This window comes from Thermobia domestica, chromosome 6 (genome assembly GCF_964235325.1).
Source record: "Thermobia domestica chromosome 6, izTheDome1.hap1.1, whole genome shotgun sequence".
Lineage (NCBI taxonomy): Eukaryota > Metazoa > Arthropoda > Insecta > Zygentoma > Lepismatidae > Thermobia > Thermobia domestica.
This window is the reverse complement of record NC_137459.1, coordinates 19,417,069-19,443,499: the sequence shown is the minus strand read 5'-3', so window position 1 is coordinate 19,443,499 and position 26,431 is coordinate 19,417,069. Positions and strand designations below refer to the sequence as shown.

At 36.5% G+C, this 26,431-nt stretch overlaps 1 protein-coding gene across 3 annotated transcripts in view; it reads left to right on the top strand.

Annotated features, from left to right (window-relative positions):
* Nucleotides 1-986: 986 nt before the first annotated feature.
* LOC145687868 (FYVE, RhoGEF and PH domain-containing protein 2-like) overlaps nucleotides 987-26,431 on the top strand; it is a 56,595-nt gene continuing 31,150 nt past the window's right edge. The window contains exons 1-4 of one of the 3 annotated variants that reach the window (XM_081761372.1): nucleotides 987-1,394; nucleotides 16,779-17,455; nucleotides 23,847-24,168; nucleotides 24,549-24,717. In XM_081761372.1, the coding sequence (XP_081617498.1) occupies nucleotides 16,863-17,455; nucleotides 23,847-24,168; nucleotides 24,549-24,717 (1,084 nt within the window). In that variant the 5' untranslated portion in view covers nucleotides 987-1,394; nucleotides 16,779-16,862. Of the gene's footprint in view, nucleotides 1,395-1,433; nucleotides 1,837-1,890; nucleotides 2,150-16,778; nucleotides 17,456-23,846; nucleotides 24,169-24,548; nucleotides 24,718-26,431 lie in introns of those variants that run through there. The other 2 variants (XM_081761373.1, XM_081761374.1) reach the window with 2 other exon arrangements.

Sequence of the window (26,431 nt, the reverse complement as noted above, 5' to 3'; positions counted from 1 at the left end):
TGAATTCAGTGGTAGAGCGTTCACCTCTGGTGCTTGAGGTCTCGGGTTCAAACCCTGTTCCCGCCAAGTGAACTTTGTGGTGGACAAACACCGCGTGCGTGGGTTTTATCGGGGTTCTCCCGTTTCCTCCCACTTTCTTCATTCCACCCTTTCATTCATCTCTCATCATCACCGTCTCCTTTAGCCTAACCGGCATAACCTTGAGACGTAAAACTTAAAAATTGCATTTCATTTTTTTTTCATTTTTGAATTTTGTCTGGGAACGAAGAAAAAGTGCCGCCCTCATGTTTTCAGAATTGTTGAACAACTTTTTTTTGTTTAGAAGTTGATTTCACTCATTTGTATTAAGTAGGGACCACTAAATAAGAAATTGTTCAACAATTCTGAAACATAAGGGCATCACTTCTTCGTTTCCTGTCAAAACTGAAAATGGATTTAGTATTTTTGGGGATTCATACCTGCGGGTAATTTTCTCTTCAGTTATTCTACTACGAAAATGTATTGTCGGCGGAAGCTCAAAAGGTTCGGATTCCACGTTAATCAGTAGGGCCCGTCTCATATAGCCTCGCTGCTGAAAGGGACGTTGAACTTAAAATCAACTAAATTCAAAATGTATTGCAGCCTCTTGAAAGTTTCAATTCGAGACGTAAACTTCAATAACTCTGAATTTGGATGATATTTCGACATAGTTCCAAGGATTATACAAATGTAAAATGTCTAAAAAGTTATTTTTATTTAGTAGCTATACTATTATTTCATAAAAGTTCGCATTAGTTAAGGACATTACGGTTTGAGGGTGGAGGATTGGGAGAATCCTTTAGATCTACCGGTAGTATGAGTTACCCGAAGTTACGAAATATAAATTAACGAGATTTGAGGTTAAAGCAATGGGATCCCAATCTCCAGCACCCCCTATGGCGGGGTCCATTTTTCGTTTCTGTATCTGTATTATTCCAACCATTAACGCGGTTTTCTCCTCGTAACCTTGACGCATTTTTCATTAGATATATTTTGTTTCAAAACGCGATAGGAGAAACAAAAACGGAAATGAATGAATTACGACATTACGTTGGTATTCTAGTGGTCGTTGATAGCGGAACCCCCTCCCCTCCTAAATGACGTCATCATTGAATTTGTCCGTCTCGGACAAGTTGATTAATAGTGCTGCTATCATTAGAAACATTCTGCCTAGATACTTGGTGGGCGGGTCGGGCAAATGTGATGATACAATGATACGTAAGCGAGTGTGTGTTAATTCCACTTGTTAAAACTGGTTGAGAGTGATCTCCCTGTGTTTTAACATGCTTTGCCAGAGATAGTGAAACTACATGTTGATATACGTGTATATAATTTGTAAATGTGCAGGAAATGCATTTGTGTAGTGGAACGAATAGGTATGTGTATTTCATGAGTAATGTCATAATTGATGTAGTTTTAGCCCTCCTTTTGTTTATTGATTACTAACTTCTTATTCATAATCATCATGTTGATGATAAAGATCTAGAAACCTGTCGATCGTCAAAGAAATACTTTAAAATCTCTCCAATTGGACATTAAAAAAAAAAAAAAAAAAAAAAAAAAAAATAGAAAATTACACCAATACTATTTAAGGTATCCCGTTGCATATTTATAACGCACATGATACCGTATAAATTCCGTGTAACTGTGCCTGTATCATGGCAGATAAAAACTGTACTAATATCTGGGCGCAATATCTACCTCATGTTAATCACCACAAATGAAAAGAATGATATAATTTGCAGTTTAGTATAGGATTAGTCTATGCATTTTCTCAAACAAAATTGATTCATCGGAAATAAGACAAAATAGAGTGAGGTTAGGTTTAGTTATGTTACATTACGATAATTACATAATTAAGTTCTAAACTGTTAAGACATAACTATTATGTTATACATACAGTATTAGTATACATGCCTTACATATGCCTCTATAGTTAAAGTGTAATTACGTTTCTCCCCTTGTTGTATGTATATTGATTTGCGTTTATGTATTTTCCTACGTACGTATGAATCATCATAACAGCCAAGATCTTTAAACTAGGTCTGGTTATTCGAAAATTGTCCATTCTTGGTTTCGTTTTCGGCTTCTGTGGTTTGAAATTTGTTAGCCGCTAGCCTTAAGACATCAGGTTTGTAGAATAACGGATATTGCATATACCGTAGAAAACATTGTCATACGCTATCCGTACATTTTTACTGTTTATTCTTTTCTCGTGAGGAAAAGGGAAGCGTTTGATATGTGGTAGTTTAGTTTCAAAAGGTTACATTATGAAAATAGTGCACATCATACCTTGCCATTTTCCTGAAACTTTTAAATTCTAAAATTCTCGAATAAAGACAACTTTTTAATGGCATTTTTGCCGCTTCGCCGGACCACTGAAAACAAAAAAAAAAAAAAAAAAAAAAAAAGCACCAAAATGTATTGCATTCGGTTATGTTTTGTTGGATTACATTAAGTTATATTAGATTACGTTACATTAGCTGTGCAGTATTACTTTAATACAGATCCATAGTATAAGTATTAGTAGTAATAAAAGCAGGAGCAAGAGTAGTAATAGTAGTAGTATGAACGGGTTAGAAGCCCCGCAGGGGGAAGGTTCTAGATTACTGGTCCCCCATGTAGGTTAGTAGCTTGGCTGGTTTCTTTCTGTATTTAAGATTATACATTTAATTTACACAGTATTGCCGAGCGAGCGTTAGCGAGTGAAGGCGGGTTAGAGCCCCTCAGGGCACGTTGTTTTGTGTCTTTATTACTGCTCAATGGGAAGGGGGCCAATAATCTAGAACCTTGCCCATTTTACGATTTATGGATCCGTAATGTAAAACAAGTGTACCTCTCCGCGAAATAGTCCATCCGCCTCCACATACAGTGCCGCTAACAACATCAAAAACAATCAACAAATATAACCACTTTCGTAACTTTTACTATTCCCCTTACCTGCCTTGTACTTCTTCCTCACAAACTTAAATAAATTCTCCAATTGACCCGGTAAATTTCCTAAAATTGGTCCGGCGATACGGCACTTAATCCGGTTTAATTTGTTGCTGATTTACAATAGGGGACCTGGTGTCACAAGCAAGTAAACTGTGTGTTCCGGTTCAGGGCAGGGTCCGCGCGGATTGAATAGGCGTGGAAACGATGGGTATGTGCGTAAACGAAGACAAATGTGAAAAATACGCACTAACATATTGATACCATTTTTAGCACTAGGATTTATGAAGCATGATATGAGTTCCACCATGTTGCACATACGTGATAGTAACAAGATTACAAAGGGAAGGACAGGTTATTAGCAGAAGTGCAGGTTATTTAAAAAATACATTACAGCGACGCCCATTATTATTATTATGGATATTATTTAGTTTCTCCCCAAATTACTTGGTAGTGATTACGGTTTATTTTTTGTAATTGTGATGAGTATAAATATGGGGGCGCGGTGGCTCAGTGGTAGAACGTTTGCCTCCGGTGCTTGGGGTCCCTGGTTCGATCCCAGCTCGCGCCGTGTGTACTTTGTGGTAGACAAACACCGTGTTCGTGGGTTTTCTCGGGGTTCTCCCGTTTACTCCCATATTCTTCATTCCACCATTTCTCATAATCACCGTCTCCTTTAGCCTAACCGGCATAACTGTGGGACGTAAAACTTAAATATTTCATTTCATGAGTATAAATTCCAAGGTTGACTGGTTTAAACCAACTGTTTAAAAAAAAAAAAAGTGGTTTAAACCAAAAGACGAAAAATGTTAGTAAAAGTGTAAGTGTTCGTAGAGTCTTGATGAATACACATTTGTGAGTTATTAGGTTTCACTCCCGTATATTATTCGTATTATATTGACCTAAATTCCTCATTCATTAATCACAGAGATTATACTACAAAAGCAGCGTTTTTATGTATAAGTTTATGAATGTTTCTTTTGTGATTTTTTTATAGTTTATTATTATTGTTGTGCAATTGCAATCAAATGAAAATTCTAAATATTGTTTCCTTTTAATAATGATTACTATTGATAAAATACATCGAAATGCCGTACTTTTTTTGGGAGGGGGTCATACAAAACCCCACGAGAAGCATTTATTGAAATCAGAAGTATTTTTGGTATCTATTTATGTATAAATGGGTCAGAGCCAAAGTGACAAATAATTCGTATCTGTATTCACTTTTCTTACTGATATGCAAATTAAGTCGTTGTATTTCTTTAATTTGGACTAATAAAAGTCGTAGTAAACTAACGTGGAATAAATTATTTCTTCTGTACTCTGCAGACTTTGAAATTGCCATATGTAATTCTGTATATTGGTTTCACTTGTGTAATTGTTTATCTTTTTGTCCTTCTGATATGACTCTTGACAATTACATAAACAAGTATGTAAAGATCAGTCCAACGTAATTTTATCAGGAGTCCTTCGTGAGTGAGTCGGCAGACGTATCGCATTTGTGGCCAATTAGTCATGGTTTCGAGTTAAGCTGGAGGACAATTTCTCTCGAATGTAAGCCGAGAAGCGGTTTGGATTCCGCTTTAAGCTTATGTGACCCCTTCCAGCATAACCCTGCTGTTGCATAATAACACCAAGGCGAAACCAACTTGTTTCTGTCCATATGTGATATAAATATATGGAGAAAATTATTTAAACAAAAAAAAAAAAATCAATAAAAACCATGGTTTTTGCCAACCCTGACAAATACATACCCTCACAAAGGGCATATGGGTTATATAAAGAATCACACGCTGCGATGTGTATCAAAGATTTGTGCATGGTACTCTTACTTATTGAACAAAGAGACATCTTTAATTACTAATATCTCTCACTCGGCTCTCGAGGCATTAAGAGGTCACATGTATTTTCACGTAAGCTTCGTAATTGTTGGTCTATTGATCTGCTCTACGTATTTGCGCAGCACTAAGGTTATGAAGGACGCTACTTTGTATTTACGTGGATCTAGACTTGAACCTGGGTGAGAGCTCCTCGTGGCTAAGCGGTTAGCGTACGCGCCTTTGGCGTGGGAGACCCGGGTTCGATTCCCGGCGGGAGCTCATGTGGTTCGGATTCCACGTTAATCAGTAGGTCCACGTCTCATATAGCCTCGCTGCTGAACGGGACGTTAAACTCAAAATCAACTCAACTCAATTGAACCTGGGTGAAGTTAGTAGGTGTATAGATCAGGGTTTGTAAAACCATGGTTTTTATTGAAAAAACAAAAAAAAATGTTTTTTGGGTTTAAACTAGTGGTGGGCACAAAAACCGGTTTTTCGGTTTTTAGAAAAACCGAAACCGGTTTTTGAAAATTTTCCGATTCTGTTCGAATTCTCCAAAACCGGTTCGGTTTTCCACCTGATCCGGTTACGGTTTTCTTCAAAACCGATTTCGTTTTTTTTTTTTCAAAATTTGTTCTATTTCTGACCAGAATGGTGTTTCGTTGTTCTCCGGAAACCGAATCCATTTCAACAGAAATAGTTTTGTGTGTTTTCGAAAAGTTTTCACCGAAACCGGTTTCGGTGAAAAACGGAACCGGTTTTGGAGAAAACAGAAATTTCGGTTTTTATAGAAACCGGTTTTCGGTTTTTATTAAAACCGGGTTTGCCCATCCCTAGTTTAAACCCGTTTTTTTGGTATAAATAATTTGCTCTATGTATTTATATCACGTGGACAAAACTAAGTTTGTTTCGCCTTGGTGTTACTATGCAACAACCGGGTTATGCTGGACGAGGCCGCATAAGCTTAAAGCGGAATCCAAACCGTTTCTCGGCTTACATCCGAGAGAAACTGTCCTCCATTTGAACTCGAAACCGGGAGTAATTGGCCACAAATGCGATATGTCTGCCGACTCGCTTACGAAGGACTCCTGATAAAAAATACGTTGGACTGATCTTCACATACTTGTTTATGTAATTGTCAAGAGTCATTTCAGAAGGACAAAAAAATAAACAGTTGCACAAGTGAAACCATTATACTGAATTACATATGGACAATTTCAAAATACTGCAGAGTACAGAGGAATTAATTTAGTCCAAGTTAGTTCAGTACGACTTTTACTAGTCCAAGTTAACGAAATACAACGGTTTAATTTGCATATCAGTAAGAAAAGTGGATAAAGATACGAATCGAGTTCACTTTGGCTCAGACTCATTTATACATAAATAGATACAAAAGATACTTCTAATTTCAATAAATGCCTCTCGTGGAGTTTGTATGAATTCTCTCCCCCCCCCCCCCCAAGTGCTGCATTTCGATGTTTTTTATCAATACTAAACATTAAAGAAACGAAAGTTATTTTGTAGTATAATCTCTTTGAGTAATGAATGGGGAATGTAGGTCTGAATATAATACGGGAGTGAAACATGATAACCCACAAATATGTATTCATCAAGATTTTTCGAACACTTACACTTTTTCGAACATTTTTTTTTTGTTTTGTTTAAACCAGTAGTTTTTTAAACCAGCTGGTTCAACCCACCTTGATTTAAACCAGCCAACCCTGGTATAGACAATTCAAGATATCTCGCGTAAAACAGAATCCTTTCTATCAAGGCGTCGGAGCCCTGGTTCAATTCCTGGCGGGAGCTCATGTGGTTCGGATTCCACGTTAATCAGTACGTCCCGTCTCATATAGCCTCGCTGCTGAAAGGGACAAACTCAAAATCAACTCAACTCACCAGGAGTTTGATTATCCAATCACCAGGAGTTTGATTATAGGACTATGCACGTTATAGGATATAACGGTGATGCTCATTCTAAGCAAAGAATGGTTTTGATGCTGCTAAACTATTTTCAGAATCAGTGCCTTTAGACATCGTCATATCCTATATCACACTTAGGCATTTACGCCCCATATATCGAGTTTAGCTAGGGACCAAAAATTAAGGAGCACAGTAAATAATTGTAAAATAATATTTCTAGAGTGAGCAGCCTTTGATTTGTTATTTTTTTTAAAATAATACATTAATAAGTATACTCTTTTACGCCAATTTTTACATTATAAATATTAAATTAATGAAAAATAAAGCGTGTAACTTTTTGACGTGATGTTGTTCAAGAGCTTTGACAATCTATACATATATATTTTAAAAAAATGCAATTCATATTGGAAGACAGTGTTTCATTATTGTGTTTAGGCTGTAACTTCAACAGTTTAGTATTATTTCTTACACGTTGTCTTGAATTGAAATAAACTCTCGTTAACGACCATGGGCGTCTCTGGCATGTTAAAATTTGGGGGGGAGGGGACGAAGATGTCTAGAATGCTGTTATACCCTAATTAAATTTAAGTCAAAATTATGAGTAAATGTGAATTTAATTGAAGTATGAACTAGCGGGATCCTCATACCTTCACCAATATCATGAACAGGTTAAGTATGCATATTTTCGCTATAATCTGTTTCGTTTGTTTTCGCTGGGTTCCAAAGTCGTGAGCTGCAAATGGAAATTACTATGGTTCCCCATATCAGAACATGTCGCGATCTGGAATGTGATCGCAGAAAATTTACCACACTTGTGCAGAAAAATTGCCAGAGGAAAATAATAATAAAAAGGAAACCCTAGCCAATAGAAATGTATAAAAATATGTCTGCTACGTGTAGATGTCTTAAATGCACGGACGATTCGCATGAATATAGTTTGAACGTACGTACGTACATGTACGCGCGCGTGTGTGTGTGTCTGTTGCAGTAAAGCTAATGATGTTTCGTTTGAGTATACCATTGTCTGAGGCCACATGTGAAAGCTGGGTTCAGTGGTTACTAATGTGATGGAGAAAAGGCCAGCAGCAAAGGATGGACTTAGTGATGATATTGGAACAACAGACTAGGTTACACACATTATCCTAAATGTACTCCCATCAGGATATATTAAAAATATATATATATATAAATTCTTAAAGCTGCCCTCATTACAAAATACCGTATCGTATCATAAGTATTTTAAATCTGCTTCTTTTAGCAAAACTCTTTCAAGAAATGTGACTTCACAAGTTGTAACTTGAACTAGGGATACCGCTGAAAAAACTCTTTCGCCTTGATATAGGAATTACATTTTTAATACTGTCCATCAATTTAATCTTTCTGTACCTTTTTTTGTGATCATATGAACATTAAACAGTCAATAGCTGAAGATTAATCTACCATCGTGCGTTCCTTTCGCACGATTACTCGTGACGGCTGCTCATCGCCAAGGACGTCTTCAGTGGTATCAGGAGAGACGGTAGTGGGAAGGCAAATGGAAGATTATGGTATTTAGTGTTGAGAGTAGTTTTTGTTTTGAACACAGTGACGGACCTGTGCTCGTATATGTAAACTGGTAGGTGAATGGGAAAATCCGGCGTGTTTCTATTTGTCATATAGAGCCTACGTTAGACTTTCTGGTAATTAGTGAGAGAGGGGCCATAAAATAAGCTATATATTCTCTTTCCTTTAGGAGAATATCACCAGTACGTACTACCTTCGTGGTATTGTCAGTACTATCCTGAGATTTTGTCTGCGCAATTATCAGCACAACGCGCGTCCCCATACTGCCAAGTGAATCCATCACCTTCTATCCAGAACACTCCTTCTTCCCTAGCCAACTGGGTCTCTAAACCTAAACCTTATCGAGCACTATGGGACATGGTGGGAAGACACTTGACCTCCAGTCAGGCCCTGTAGTGACCATCTCCCAGATACTTACATCTTCTATAGGACCAGATACGCATTTGAACTGTTGCTTACGTGGATGCTCGGAGTAGTTACACTGGGTATTAGGGGAAGTGCTGTACGTTTTAGAACAGTCTGTATAAAACATTTAGGATCTTCCATGGGTATTATGTTGGGAACAGTACCATCTACAATCACTTTCTTCTTATTTACAATTCTTTGCCAAACCTATGAATTCCTACTCCGAGTTCTTAAGTGCACTTGCAGCAGTGCAGTTTTACAGTTCTCAAATATATTTCAATATTACTTTGCAGATCGACTTTCCATACATTCTGTTCCTTTCTCCAGTCTTTCTTCGTAATGGAATCCAATCATTGCTTGTTAAGCAATGAGGAAAATTGGAACTGCCCGCGGCCGAGAATATTTTAAATAACCAAGAAGTGTAGATTAAAAAAAAAAAAAAAAACTTTCCTTAAAAGTGGCACACGTTTGTTGAACATTTCAGTCACACCAAACTAATACTTAACAGATAATACTTCTTCCATATAGATAAGCATTGATCCATTTCATCTCCACAAAATAATGAGGGGACGCCTCCCCTGCCCCTTCCCCCGCCAGAGACGCCCGTGTTAACAACACCTTTGGAATCGAAACAAAGTTCATTCGCACTATTTGACCAAGCATAGTTTACGCCCTACGTGTGACCTCTAAATAAACTTAATTTATGGGGCGTAAATGAATAATTGCAGAGTGTCTACTGATACTGGAAATACTTGAAATACTGGAATTTAATTTTAATACTAGAAATATTGAAAATATACTGGAATTTTGATCCACATACTGGAAAAATTATCAAATATAGAAAATTATCATTCTTTATAATCTACCCTGTATTTTTGAACTCCAAAAGTCCAGGATAATAACAATCTTGCATTATAACTAGACCAGAATAATATACAATTATTTATACAAGCTGCGTATATAACAATAAAACATTTAGATAATACAAATAATGCCCTTGGCTTACTGGGTCAGGCCTGCGAGCAGAGTGTCTACAGGAGATGAAAGTCATGAATTGAGGTTGTCGGTCAAAGGAAAGTAATGAAATTCATGAGAAAAGATGATTTTATAGAACAGCAATACTTACGTAATACAGTACAGTTACTGAAATAATAGATTGTGTTAAGACGTGACGCCATCTCTCTTGGGGTTACAGATAGTCACTAACTCCCCCTTTCTACTAATATTGTGTTCAGTTTCCGCTTTTATCTTTCTTTCTTTCTTTTTCTTTTTTTTTTTTTTCAGTACCCCACGATAATAATAATGAATGCATTATATTATATGCAATGCTTCAAGTACAGCATACAGGTTGCAAACTAGTCAGTAAAGTTAGTAAAAATATGCGCAGTGATGGAAAACTGAGGGCCAGTTTTAATGTATGGTGTGGATGTGGCACATTGCTTGTGTAAAGATTTCAGCGTTTTCGTAAGCAACTATATATACCTAATCATTTTTATTTCAAAGAAATCAAAGCTAACTAAATTTATTAAAAATAAAATATTCATTTGATGCTAAAACAATTACAAACCTGAAATCATCAAGAGTGTGATTATTCCTTTTAAAAAAAGCTTTAAAAAATCATTGTATTAGGTACTGCAATTTTGCTGATATTTGTACTGAATATACTGGAATTTTGAAATTGAAATTCAGTAGACACCCTGAATTGTGAAATCATTGGTGGAATGGAAAATTAAAAAAAAAAAAATATGAGATTCCTCAGGATGTTCCACGCTTCACAAAGACAATATAGCGTAAACTCTTTATTTAAATTCAAATATGGATTTCCGTTTCGCGGTGCATAGTTTCAGAACTATCGTCTTAACAAATCTTCGCGTAGAACAGTTATGATAGGTCCTAGGGAAATATCCCTTTTGTGCAAGGTGATCTTGCACGATTGTTTGTGGACCATCCAAATACATCAGTTTGAATTTCCGGCGCGGTTGTGAGCCTTAAGAAGTTTCATCTGCCATAACCATGTTGTTAAGTAGTACAAAGAAAGATCAAGAAACTATTGTCGGATGATATTTAGTATCTCCCTCAAATCCATCGACGATTCCGGAGCCGGCACTGTGACTTATAGTGAGCCGTTGCAAACGACCTCGTTTATGCGTATACCCACCTTCGCTGCCGCTCGGGCCCTGCTGTTGCGCTCTTGCTTTGACTCGGTTAAATAGTATTCGTGCTTTTTAGTGGTCACTTAGCACAAGTTGGTTCGTGTTTTATGCACTGTAGTTTTCAGTCGTATGCCATATTTATATTCACCAGTTACAAGTAACGTACCATAATCACTACTAAAAGGGGCCAGAATTACTACCAAGTGATTTTGGGAAGAAACTAAATACTACCTCTATTATAACTTAATAAATAGAGGTATTATAACTAAATAATACCTCTAATAACTAGCGTATATAGGGTGTTTCAAAACAACACAACAACGTTTCGGAGGTGATTCTTGATACTAAGATAAGACAAAAAGTATTGACCAACGTGGGTGCACAAATGCTTCTTTTCGGAGTTATAGGCTGCCGAAAACATGAAAAATTGAAATTTAAAGATCCATAGCTACAAAGCTATGGGATCTACCGTAGTCGGGTCAAGACTTCACTGAGGAACTAGCATGTGCTCTATCTAAATATCCAAGTTTCAGAATCCTGGGGTACGTCCGCAACAATTTTATAAAGGTAGTTGGGGAGTAGGCCTACTTCAAATTATATGCCTCTCAAAAATTGTTGCGTGAGTACCTTAGAATTCTGAAACATGTATTTTTGGATAGCGCACATATTAGCTTCTAAGTGAAGTCTTGACCCGACTACGGTAGGTGCCATAGTTTTGAAACCATGAACCTTTAAAGTTCATTTTGTTTATGCTTTTGGCAGCCTATAACTTGGAATGGAAGCATTTGTGCACCCAGGTTGGACTATGCTTTTTGCTTTATCTTGGTGTAAGGAATCACCTACCAAACATTGTCCGTGTTGTTTTAAAAACCCTGTATAATGAAGTGATCTGGAGTAACTTTACCCCTGTAAAGCAGAGTGAAAGGAACTTCTCTAATATTGACGAATGGAGGAAACAACCGATTATTACACACCAATAACTTTATAGGTGCGAATTTTGATTGCATTTCAACTCAGCAAACAGACTTCCTAAGAAAACATTTGATTCGCCTTGCTCTTCGGGTGTAATTCCTAGTAAGTCCTTTATGTACACTATTCGAAGCGTTGCGTGGCTTTTTTTGACAGTGTTTTTTTTTTTTCTGTCTGAATTGGGGACAAAAATGACAATATCTGAAACCGAACAAAATCGAAAAAATGTTTAAAAACTGCTTTTTCTTAACCTATTAAAATAACATTTCATAATAGAAAGAATTATATTTTAAAGTTCTGCACGAGAAGTAATTGAGTAGATTATATATCCAATTCGGACCATCAGAAACAAGTACTATCATCTGTTAGTTGTGCTCTCCACTATGTATCCTATCAACGACCTTTTCACTTCTATAAATTGCCCTGATTTCTGCACTTCCAGTATAGTTACTGTTCTTAAATGCGTCGTGTGACAGCTGTTTAACATTGAGCCGCTAACTCTCTCGCTTTCGGTGCAAGCGGTCCTGGGATCGATTCCCGGTGGGGGCACTCCATCGAAAAAGTGCGACACGTTTTTTCAGGCCAGCCACCCTGAATGAGTTTTTTCTGGGTTTTGCTCACTGACACCAGGCAAATACCGGGATGGTACCTAACACGCAGGCCGTTTCCTTCCTTCCTCAGTCTTTTCCTCCTTTCCTTTCCCCGGATAGTGTGCTCGCCGAGGGACATCATTCCTCATACGTGACGGGCTAAATGGCCTTAGATGCCGAAAGCCCAGAAATCTAAATCCTAACTCCCTGTTTAACATTGGAAAAAGATATATATAGAATGAGTTTGTAGTAAGAGAAGCGTTAGGTTGATTCAGTAATGATATGTGGCTTCGAATTCTAAACAGAAGCACAACCTCGTGCTGCATCATATACATAGATAAATCACCTAGTTGCAATTAAAAATGGTGACAAGGTTTTAGCCAACGTAAAGTTAGCTAGAGTTTGATGTGAGTCATTACAGCATTATTGAAACTTTAGAAAGTGTTACAAATAAGTTGTGGAAATTCTTGGTAAATGGAATAAAGATCTTTAGTCTTTACTTAGTTTCTATGATAACTAGAAAGCTGATGATTGTGTGATTAAATAAAGTATTATTATCTAGTACCCTCATCTTCCTTGTATAAATATTAACGCTTGTATTAATTTTAAGATTACGGTTTTATATATTTACTAGCTGCGGGTCCCACCCCAGACCCCCGAGTCTGCTCGGCCCACGGCCACGCATTTCTTATCTATCCACCTTTGCATCAACAGTGAATTTCGTGAACATGCTCTTCATATTTCCTGAATCCTCCCATCCGGAAGCTTCACCCCCACACACTGTCTTTGCTCGGACTACGGCCTCGCACCCCTTCAACCCACAATTCTATCGTTTCTTTTCCTATTTCAACTGTCTAAAAGATCAGATTTTGTATCCCAAGAAAACGCCCATTTAAATAGCATGGGAATTTCTTCATCCCCCTGTAGACCCCTAAAAATTAAAAATATTCACTTTTGGCAATTTTCCTGTCGGTTAGTCCTGGAAGGCTACAATCATGCCAAATTTTATGATCGTAATCATGCCGGAAGTGCCTAAACACTTTGGGGTGCAGAATACGTCTCATATAAATAACATGGAAAAGATTTTTCAGTTCCCCATAAAACCATTCTACGGTTGGAAATTTTTAATTCTGATAATTCATTTAGGTAACGCTAACAAAAACGAACATGCATACAAAGTTTCAAATTTTTATTCCAATTCTAAGTACCTAAAACATAAGATTATAGATAAAAAAAAGGCCCATTTAAATAACATGGAGAAATTTCTTCATCCCCTCTTTAGACCCCCTAAAAATTAAAAATATTCAGTTTTGGCTATTTTCCTGTGGGTTAATTCCGGAAAGCTATAATCATGGCAGATTTAATCATTGTAGTCCTACACGAAGTGCTCAATAATTTGTCAGCTCTTGTAGTTTTATATATATAGTTAAGAAATTTTAATCGTCTTTTGTTTTATGCAATACAGACAAGTTTTAAAGTTACAGTTGATTATGAAACCAGCTTCACTCGGAACTTCTAGTATTGTTCTTTCATTAGCATTCAAATAGTGGTGTTATAAAAACAAGATTCGTGTGTAAGAGCCAATTGTCACCTCTGTGCCTAACGGTTTAACAATTTTAACCAGGCTAGAATTTATGTATTTGGAGGCCCTGAGATAAGAATGTTCCGTGGACTCTATTTACTAGAAATATTTAAATTCAGTAAGACAATATCAATTAATCATCCAGAGAAGTTTTACAAAGTAATAATGAAGTTTTTTTTCTTTCTTTCTTTTTTTTTGCTAGTTGTTCCATATTATATATCTGTATATACAGGGTGTTTCAAAACAGCACCGACAACGTTTGGAAGGTGATTCCTGACACCAAGATAAGACAAAAAGTATAGTCCAACCTGGCTGCAGAAATGCTTTCTTTCGGAGTTATAAGCTGCCGAAAACATAATAAAAAGTGAACTTTACAGGTCCATAGCTCCAAAACTATAGGACCTACCGTAGTCGGGTGAAGACTTCACTTAGGAACTAGTATGTGCCCTATTCAAATATCCAAGTTTCAGAATCCTGCGGCACTTCCTCAACATTTTTTATAGAGTTAGTTGGTGAGTACTTCAAATTATATGCCCGTAGCCAAACTGCCTCTAAAAAGAAATTGTTGCTTGAGTACCTTAGGATTGTAAAACATAAATTTCTGGATAGGGCACATATTAGTTCCTAAGTGAAGACTTGACCCGACTACGGTAGGTCCCAGAGTTTTGGAGCTATGGACCTTTAAAGTTCATTTTGTTTATGTTTTCGACATCCTGTAACTCCTAAAGGAAGCATTTGTGCACCCAGGTTGGTCTATACTTTTTGTCTTATCTTGGTGTCAGGAATTACCTCTCAAACGTTGTCGGTGTTATTTTGAAACATCCTATATAATTCATAGTCAGGTTCAGAACTTTTTCATAGTTAAAAGACTTACCATAGTCAGTAAATAAGCGAATGTAATTTAAAAGGTTATATTAATAACTTAGAGAGAGAGATAAAGTGAGATAAAGGAAGAAAATGAGAATGAATGAAAAAATATGATTGAGTTTTTTAATTACTGTAAAGACTACAAATATAACTCCTAGAAAAGGAGTCAATATTGCAGGATCTTTAGATGTAAATGCAATAAAAAGTCACGTAAGTTAAAGGAAAGTGAGAATCAAGTAAATAAAATAAATAAAGTAAGGGGCCAAGTAACGTGAAGCATTTTCGTGTAGAGTGTCTTTTATAGCCTTTCCAGCCTTTACTGTTAGGTGTAACATCTGACCCGAAAACAAGGGCACTGTCATGTTTAACTCCTTAGGCCGTAAAAGAAACAAAGTTTTATCGAACAACTTACAAGTAGTCTGATAATTGACTCTTTCCATTATTTTTGACGTTATCAGAAATACGTTGTACTTGTCCAGGGCAGGCGTCTTGGAATGTACCATCCAGAACATTTGCAGCAAAACTGCCTCCTCATCTGTGGTTTTATCAATGGAGACGAACTTTTTCTTGTTCCGAAGTTGATTGCGAATCCTCCCCATGGTCTCCTTGTATCATGTGCGCAGAGTGGACTTGTCAGGAAAATTTCGTCTTATACATTTTTTTCAGGGAACTGACGTAATGCCGGGTTTTTCATCATCTTCAGCGGGATGTTTGCAGAAATCATACCTTCGGAAAGATCCTGGAAAAACAGTTTTCGAGTACACATAAGTACTTTGTCCGAGGAGTTGTTGAAAACAAGTCTCTCCCTCTCTCTTCCGCCCGCGCTGCTATTTTCAAATGTTTTTGCGTCCGTACATGTTACTGTACTGTGAAACGTTTCTCCGCACTTACCTTTACCTCACAAAATTTACAAAATAATACACTGCTGTCTGTCCGAAATACCACATGGCTCTGTATTCATTCAGGAGTTGACGCAACAAACACACTGTATTCTATTTTGCTTTCGACATGTTTACACAATACACGACTTGCAACTGTTGAAACTCTAGAACTGGTGTGGAGGTGATTGACTTTAGCGCCTATATATTTCGGAAAAATTTCGCTAAGACCTGCACCACGAGCCAGTCTAGTTTCAAATTATTTCTTATCTAATCTTATGTGCCGGTTTCAACCTGACGCCTGGCATTTTCTGCTTGACAATATAGAAGCAGAAACTAATATCTTCAGTTCGAATCTTTTGTTCATAAATCGTTTTTATTTGTGTGCAAAATCTCAAAAACAATACTAAAATTAAGAGAGTGACAAAAAATAATAAAAAATTGCCGAAGCTTAAGATAAATAAAAAAATCACCGAAACTCAAGTAAAATGACCTAAAAGCTAACAATTTGCGAGATATGAAAATAAATTAAATTTCCATTTTATTTTTATTTTATTTTTTTTTTTCAGAACGAAGTGTAATATCATGTGTATTTTGATGGGTACTTTATCCACGATACCAGAAAAATGTTGACATATCAATTTTCACCCCTTATTATATATATGGGAGCTAGTATATTCTGTTACTTCAACATTTTGTGGATTCCTTGACGGGGAAATTCCATCCAGGGGATGAAATGTTAGATGTTTTTTTTTTTTTTTTTTTTTTTTCAAATCTGCTGGGAAGGACTGAAATGAAACTTATATGTGTATCATTTGAAAGATGATGAAGACTTGATTCCATGATTTCTCACTCGTAATCAGGAAATCTCAGAGTAACAGAAATGCAATTACAAGATTTTCTTTAAGAAATAATTTTCTTTTGCTTTACTTTTGTTTCTTTCACTTCTTTTGGTCTTAAATTTTGCAGACGCAACTAAAATGATTTGTGTCAGCATTTAAGTAGGCAAATACCTTTTTTTTTTTCCTTTGCTTGATACTTATTTTAATAGTATAACATTTTTGTTTGTTTTTCAGTGTTCGAAGAATGGTTTATTATGACGTGTAGTAGTTTGAAGTAGACTCAATAAACAGGAAATTGAGTAGTGAGTTTGATAAGCGATGAAAATGGAGGATCATTTGATACAAGAGAGGTTTAATAAAATGACTAAAGAATCGAAAGAGAGGTTTCTTCAAATGGCGAGCAAACTTGATACAAATCTCTCAACGAATTCAATGCTAATGAGTTCCCACGGAGAATTTCGTCAGTTCTTTCAGGAAGCTTTTGGGAATTTCGATCAATCGAGTAGTGCGATGTTTTCTAAGTTCGTGAAAGAGCACCAGCAGCAGATGTCAGTGAGGACGCAGAGTGGATGCTCTCAGTCAGTTCGATCTTCATCTATGGATTTCGATACCGAGGAATGTGAATTACGAAATGATTTCGCCCGGAGTTTCTCTTCAACTTCTGGGTTTAACGGCAATCTCTCTTCATTCCAACAACATCAGACAAACTTTCCCAAATTTACCCAGTTACAAAGTAGTGGTACTTTCACACCCACTGCGAGCTCATTTCCCAGATTCAGGACTTACAGTAGCATCCCTAGATTTAAATCATTTGTCATAGCATCACCGATGAGTATGAAAGGCGCAGGGAAGATTCAGATGCAAACTTCGAGAAGTACATTTGAGTGCTACAATATAAATAATTCTTTCAGGTAAAATGTTTTCTGATATACACCTATTGCCACAGTTCTAATTAATGTGTGTCCTTGTTAAAATTCTTATCTTATTCTATGTAGTTAGCCTAAGAATATGTTTATTTATTTATTTATTTATTTTCAGCATCACCTTATAGCTCTAGCATGTAAAAATAATCTTTGAATGAGTACTTTTCTTTTTTTAACATCCTTATTCAAGTTGATTTATTAAATTGATGTGCATTCCTTATGTAAAATCTACCAATCGCAATTTTTCTTGCTCTTCTTCTATTATATACAACATGATTGTATGCTGACGTTAAAAGATACTGCAATCCTTACACTTTAAGAATCACATATGTATACTAGTATGCGAATCTACAAAATGCATTGGTAGGCTAGTATTTGTTGGTCTTTCGAAAGTGTTCATTACAACTTCAATTACATATTTATATGTAGGAGCTAGGGTAAAACTCCCATGTTTACATGTAGGAGCTAGGGTAAAACTCTCATGTTTATATGTAGGAGCTAGGGTAAAACTCTCATGTTTATATGTAGGAGCTAGGGTAAAACTCTCATGTTTACATGTAGGAGCTAGGGTAAAACTCTCATGTTTATATGTAGGAGCTAGGGTAAAACTCTCATGTTTATATGTAGGAGCTAGGGTAAAACTCTCATGTTTATATGTAGGAGCTAGGGTAAAACTCTCATGTTTATATGTAGGAGCTAGGGTAAAACTCTCATGTTTATATGTAGGAGCTAGGGTAAAACTCTCATGTTTATATGTAGGAGCTAGGGTAAAACTCTCATGTTTATATGTAGGAGCTAGGGTAAAACTCTCATGTTTACATGTAGGAGCTAGGGTAAAACTCTCATGTTTATGTGTAGGAGCTAGGGTACAATTCTCACGTTTATATGTAGGAGCTAGGGTACAACTTCTCATGTTTATATTGAGTGAAACGTCCCGTTCAGCAGCGATACTATATGAGACGTAGACCTACTGATCAACGTGGAATCCGAACCTGGATCTCCCACGTCAAAGGCGCGCACACTAACCGCTTAGTCACGAAGGAGCTCTCTCATGTTATATGTAGGAGCTAGGGCACAACTCTTATGTTTATATGTAAGAGCTAGGCTACAACTCTCATGTTTATATGTAGGAGCAAGGGTAAAACTAATGTTTATATATAGGAGCTAGGTAAAACTCTCATGTTTATATATAGGAGCTAGGTAAAACTCTCATGTTTATATATAGGAGCTAGGTAAAACTCTCATATTTATATGTAGGAGCAAGGGTAAAACTAATGTTTATATCTAGAAGCTAAAGTACAAGTCATGTTATTCCTAGGATCAGTGCAGGATTTACATATAAGCTAAATATTCTATAGCTTATGCCCCTCCCCCCCCCCAAAAAAAAAATTAAAGGAAAACCCACAAGTGGTTGTACATTCCCAAAATATAAGATAAATAAATTGTAACTTATACATCAACTCTGCCTAGGAGTCAGTGTACGACTAGGCTATAAAATTGCAATATTTTTGGACGTGAGCCTGTAAATGCCAGCAAATAACCTTATTCAGGCCGCCCATCAGATACTTAATAACTTTCAAACGAATAGTCCATTTGCAGTACAGGTTTTTCTGTGACTTCTAGATAATCATGGTTTTTCTATTTGAAATTGTAGTCAAAATTTGTTCCTTTAGAAGTCCTTGGCAAAGGAACATTTATTGGATGGGAAGGCACTTTTGCTGAAATTGCAGGTGTAACTTCACTTCTGAAGCTTTATTAGACTCCTCGGCAACTTTAATTTTAAACTGAGTTTAAAGGAGCGCTAATAACCAATAAATGGCACCATGTGTCCGCTTTTTTTCTAATGTATTTTCAAGGGAGAGAGAAAAATATTTCAATTAAATCCCAGAGTTAAATATTCAGACTTCATACAGAGACAAGTTGAATAAGTAGAGACACGATTTTGTGGTAAATAAGAATTCATAATTTCGTTATAAAAATATGCGTAAAGCGGGATAAAATCGGTGAATAAAAATTCAATGTAAGAACACTATTTTCCTTGGCAATTACAATTAGTTACCTTTTATATCACCTTAATTTCCACTCATCAATCATCATGACATGAGCTCACCAATATTTAAGTTTTTAAAAAATAACACTAAGCATCCTCATTGAACAAAACTATCATTAAAAAAAAATAATAACACAAAACATTAATAAAAAAAACTTCAGTGTTCACAGTTTATTTACGCAAACAACACGTAAGCATTGTTTCAGTGTTTTCTGGTGTTAAATTTATTCTTTTCTTGGTAACACAAAACAACCTCTTTTTGTGATTTTCGCCTTCATTGTGCTTCACACATGAATCGCGTTGCTTCCAGGCTATAGTACTCGCGCCGAGTCATGAAGCTTGGGCTCTAAACCAATCATAGAAATAATTTGTTTGTGCTCCAACACATCGGAAAACTTCGGTACAATTCGTGAAGCCGCTTCCCGAGCGCACACTTGGGGAAACGTCAAACAGCTGAAATTCACCAACAATGTTGCCAAACTTTGAAGAGATAGTAAATGAGTATTAAAAAAAAAGCATTTTAAAATTAACAATGCACAACATAGCCACTGTAACAATTATTGTAAAACGGTAACAGTAACGCAACAAAAAGCAACTAACAAAACGGAATTTGACGCCAATCCAACAATGTACTCTCGGGAGATGTTTTCCGTATAGCGCGAGAGAAGACACTGACAAAATTTGATGGGTGGGGGTTGACTGCCAGAACACACCCTCGCGTTCTATTGGGTGGTGAAATCGGTAGATCTAGGTCAAGCTTCAGGACTCGGCGCGAATACTATAGTCTAATATTACAAAATTTATACACAAATAATTTTTAACGTGCATCTAAAATGTAGTAACCATGATCTTTAAATTCTTGTGCTCTATCAAAACTTAAGATTTTGGCATTGTTCTGGTTGCTTCGCCGTTCAGAAGGACACGAGGCAAATGTGGGGCCACACTCGTTGCAGCCAAGAAAAACTGAGGGAAGGCTGGCGCCAGACATCTGGCAGTCCCATATTTCATTGTGGTAGACAAATGACGAACTAGTAGCGTTTACTGACGGCCAGGTATGCAGAAGGGAGAAATAATCGTAATGAATAAATTGAACAAGCATCGAAAAGTCGTCACTTTTGCGTAAATTTCGTAGAATGTTGAGACTTGTTGCAAATTTCGTTAATTCGACAGAATTTCGCGTTTAATCGCGAGCATTATATGGCCTAACAAATAGTGAAATATATATAATATATATATATGTGTGTATGTGTGTGTGTGTGTTAGGTACAAAACATTTTCATACAAAACTGATAATTTTCGCGTGTCACCAAAAAAAAAAAAAAAAAATGTCTCTCTATGAATAAGTAATGAGAGAATAAGCCGTGCAGTTTTTTTTGGTGTCTTCTTTCTTTAATTGTTTAGAAAGCTTTATTATTGGGAACATATTTTTGAAGAGTAAAATTAAATGCTTGGGACAATGGAAGAGCCAAATAATAAATTACACGAATTATTGTTTGGTTATTTATTCAACTTGTGTTTGGATCAAGTTTGAATATATATTTCTCGGATTTGGTTCAGTTATTTTTAATTTTGTCTCTTCCTTCAAAATACGCTGGAAGGATAAGGGACTAAGGGACACATGGTGTGCCATCTATTGGTGATAGTCGAATCTTTACAGTTACCTTAATGAAATGTGTCTAATAGGTTACTTTTGTTTCTCGTACTGGTGATGTGTGTACATTTTTCAGAAAAAGTGATTTTAACATGATTTTCGTTTTCATACAAGTATTCTCTTTATTTTCCAATAGCTGTAAGCACCCGTTGTTGGCCGACCTTAATTCAGAACCTCAATAAATGAGAGTAAGAAAAATATTTCCACAACCATTCCATTACCCGGATGTTTATCTGCTGTTATGTAAGGCCGCAACATCAAAACAATACTGGTTGCGTACAGCCAGTCGTTCTTAGAAAACAGCCAACAATGTGAATTCATTTTCACCTTGTCCCGGGAAATCCATCGGAGCCAAAAATCGAAAAAAAAGGCCTTCGTACACGATTAGATCTAGTAAAAATCTATCTGTGCACCAAATTTGGTGGCTCTAGGTGACTCCTTTCTATCCGAGAAGCTGATAGTACATTATTTTATTATTATTAAAGACAATCACTTGCTAACTTAGATCTGTTCAAGAAATATCCCAACAAAACTGATCTCTTTTTCCTTTCTGAACGGGTATCTTAATTCTCACTTCCCCATTCATGTCTGCTCCTTTCTTGCAAAATTTTAACTGTGTTGGTATGCTACAATAGATATGCACGTATTTTTAATGTTTCATTATATGAGATATGTTGGGAAGGAATGAGTACCTTTCCGGGCGGTGGACAGGAAAATTTAATAAAAATGGAACTTTTCGCCCTCTTGTACTTTGCTGAAATTTGTCTCTTGCTTATTATTAAATGTGATTCTCAAGAATTACATGTGAATCCTATTACACGAGCTGAGCCTTCTTTGTGCATTTTATTTAATTCTTTTACTTCTCTTGGAATGCATGTTCACCGTTCTTCCACAGTTGCTAAATCTAAATATGTGTATTAAGAAATGACAGACAAAAGCTTGGCTAGAGTGATATAGAGTTGTGCTGTCTTTTTATTAGAATTTTCAAAGGAACTAATTTAAAATACGCTGCAAGGACGACTCTTTCACCGTAGCTATGCTTTATTGATACGAACCTAATAAGATTATCCATAGAAAGTGTAATTTTAAAATCCCATAAGATACTGTACTTTTGCATAAATTTTGAACTCACCCTACCGGGTTAGAAAACGCTCATGAATCATTGTGATTTGATAATAAAAATTTTGAGGCAGAAAGTATGTTCCAAGATTCGTTTGAAACGGGTAACCCGTTTTTCACTGATGTGATTACAAACAACAGACGACATTTGTTCCAATATGGCGAAAAAATGATAGAAGTTGCATCCCCCCCCCCTTGAAACCAGAGTTTTGTAAATGCTAAGTCATGTGTCCACTTATTTGCAATTAAAAGTTTATTTACAGATTTTTCATCTTCCTAACTCGAGAGTCTCATGAAATACTCTCATTTTTCTCATAAATTTTGAACCCTATACTCCTTTAGGATACGCCCTTGAATCAAAGTGGTTAGTTGAAACCTATAGTACAGAAGGTATAACGTCGTTGGCTTCCCGCGAAAAGTTGTAGTGACGTTTATGAGGAGTTGTCAGCTTGGTTACTCGTGGTTCGCTGAGCGCAATGAATGTTGGGTGGTGATTGGCTACCCTCTTACCACACCCCCAGTGACGAGCAGGTCTAAGCGCGGGAAGCCAACGACCTTATACATTCTAGACTTTAGCTTGAGATAAACAGAAACTATGTTCCAGAATTCACAAACAACAGACAACGTCGCTTTCAATATGGAGGGGGAGGAGAAATGCCCCTTTTTATCTTAATACGGTGTTTCCAAAAACGAATGGTGGGGTTTGGTTGGGTTATTGTGAATCGTACGTCACACGATACAGTAAAGTCGGGATTACTTTTTTTGCATTCAGCAGTTCAAACCGTGAACTCCATGTTCTTTACATGATCCCACAGGAAATAAAATCGGATTAGGTCTGGACTTCCCGTTTCCCAAGGAATGATCTCGGGGAAGTGATTATCCAACACACGTCGCACAAGTTTCAAAGTGAAGAGACACACTTATCTCTGTGCGTCTTATACAGTTGAAAGATTACAAGAAATATGTGTCTTTCCAGTTTGTCGGTCTTCTTAGCACGGATTGTTAACGGAGAGTTTGTGAACGTCGTGCATCACACAGGCCAAAAACGTAGGAAATGTCGCCGTAATTCAACTACTTTCGATGCTTCCATATATTGTCCCGTGTCGTTTGAAAAATCCTTTCCAAACCCAACCTTTCTTTTTAGGAGACCATAGATTTGCTTAGAGTATAGGTACGCTTTAGAGTATCGTCCTTGCAATATACTTTAGTTACTGTCTTTGCACAAATTTCTGTTTTTAAGTTGTAGTTTTATACGGCAGAATTGTGCAATATTGTTTAATGAGCACGGCTTCTGCCGTGGCTAGGACAAGGATATCAAAGGCAGGCGTAGTTATTCCCTAATAAGGTCCGTAATTAACAATAAAAGAAATTGTAGAGGAGAATCATGAAAATAGATAATTTTGATAAATGACAGAACTTCTATAGCAACCAAAGCTTTCGACGTTATAGACTTTTTCAGATATGAAGCTAATTTTTCTTCCGATTTGCGTATACAGTTCTTGTTTCAAACTCGTTGTGGCAAGTGAATAGTTTCTTTAATCGTTCTCTTTGTATTTTAGAATCAGTAGTGAACATGTAACTCAGTCCTACGAGGAGACCTTTGACGTTTCCGAAACAGACAGTGATGATGAAGATGATGTTCACCCCGTCACGGGTCTTTCTTCCCCGTCACGCATCACCGCACCTCCACGAATGCTTAGTATTGCACCGAGCGAAGCGGATGATACTGGTTCTATAACCTCTTCGGATACAGAAGCTTTTGGTTCGGTACTGGCAATTGAGGCTCCACCAGATCCCAGGAAGGATCGAGCTTACAAAATAGCGAATGAGCTGCTCACAACAGAAAGAAGCTATGTCGCTATTTTGCATCTTATCGACCAGGTTAGTCATCTTATATTCTTTCCAATTGGATTTCCTGAATCTGTGTAGATATACTTTATTTTAAACTACGTTAAGGACCTGAAGGTAGCTGAAAATATGACTAAGTACTCGAATTCTTATTTACAAAAGCATTTGACTGTACAACACAGATCACCTCAGATCTGTCTATGATCAATTCCTTAACACTTCTGTGTCCTACGCCATACGTATGATGATACTTTATTCCCAACATATTCTTGATTCTCAGTTATTGCTTGTTAATTGTTATAAGTAATTTCTCTGGAAACTATTAACTATCATATATCGTAGATAAAGATGATTATTATTATTTTAATAAATTGTATGTAGATAGCTATCTTGTTAAAAGTACTTTGTTTTAGGTATTCCACTTCCGTGTGGACCAAGAGAATCGAGCTCATGCTATGTTTTCACAAGAAATGATTCCTCAGATGTTCTCCAATATTAAATCCATTTACAAATTGCACAACGACTTTCTCTTGCCGCAGCTGGAAGAAAGGATGAACAATTGGGAGACGCAGAGGCGAATAGGTAAGTTCTAAGTTAAATATTTGTTCACGGAGTCCCGAGCGCAGCTTTGTATGAGGCCATTTTACACTGAAAGTGTTAACGGGGCATGAGAAGTTATCAGAAATTGACCACAGCGTATTTTATGAAAAGATATTCGTAGCAGTCGCATGCTGGGTGAAGGAAAAAACTTTGTCAAGACAGCCGACCTGGGATTTAAACCCCGCGATTTTAGCAATTACGAAACAAGATAGCTGTTCTGTGACATATTTCAAATGTGTAATATAAAGTCCTGTTTTCAGGGTTATTTATTTTATACAGGGTGGTGTGGAGCCGACTGACACATTTCAAACTTGAATCTTCCACAGGCGTAATGACTTACATTGGTTGTCGGGGTGGGAACTGAAAAAGGAAAGAACGCCACGTTATATGGTCAGTCGCAATCAGGGTTTGCCCAAGTGGGTCCAGCCCGAAACAACCTGCTGGGTTTTTTCGGGTTGGACCCACCTGGAAAAACCCACTTTAAAACCCACCTGGGTTTCTGAACTTTTTGTTAGTATATTATTGGTACAACTAAGGTGATCACATTGAAAGTTATTATCAGATTTTGAACTTTCATTGGACGAATTATATGCTTTCACGTTAAAGTAGACAACATCATTCAACATAAGACCTTTATAAAGTTCTGAATGCACTGAATGAATGAATAAAAATCTCACCTTAGATTGATATATTTATAGAAAAAATTAATGTATGGATTATGCTTATAGCCTATTTGAAGTAAAATATGCAATTTTATATTTTAGAAAATACTTTCCGTGAATAGTGTGTTCCCTGGGCGCCGCCGAGGGACGTTATTCCTAATACATTGACGGGTTTAAGGTCATAGGTACCGGTACTAACAGTAAATATGTAAATACATTAGTAAAACTATTAGTATTATTTCTTACCTTTGATGGTAACAAAAGTATTCAGTAAAATTTGGTTTTCCAACAACAGTAGTTTAGTTCAGTCATTTGTTGCTACTCTTCAAATAAGCATTCTGTAGAATCAACACCAGCAATAGCGTAAAAATTCTTGTCAAATTTAAGAAGCTTAACGCTCGGAGTTCCGAAAACTATGTAACCCTACTATTTCAGGTGCTGAATTCAAACTTCAGTATTAATGGAAGTTTCGATGTACAGTAAAACAAGCTGCATTTTCAGGGAAAACCCGTCGTGAAAGAAGTGTTCGGGAAATTCCCGCAATTGAACCCCCAAAGCATCGGAAGTGAATACTTCAACAATAAAACTATTTACTTTACGCTGGAAGATATTTACTTTCATTTATGACATTTTGAAACATTTACTTTAATAAAATATGAATTATAGGCCTATCTTTGTTAATTGTTTTAAGTTAATTTTCGGAAAAGAACCGTCTTGCAAGGTGCTCGAGAAATTCCCGTATTTGAACGCACAAAGCATCGAAAGTGAACTTCAACAATAAAACCATTTTTGAAAAATATTTATTTCATATAAGACATTTTGATGAATTATGTCTTTGTTTTAAATTAATATAACTATTTGGTATTCATATTTGGCGAACGTCACTGAGGCTCCTGGGATGACTCGATCTACATTTGTTCGTTTGTCTGTCTGTATCACACAGTGTTCAACTTTTGATCGTTTAAATTTTCAGGATACAATCCGGAGACACTCTAAATTTCCTGTAAGGTTTTAGCAGTATACCAACGTAAAAT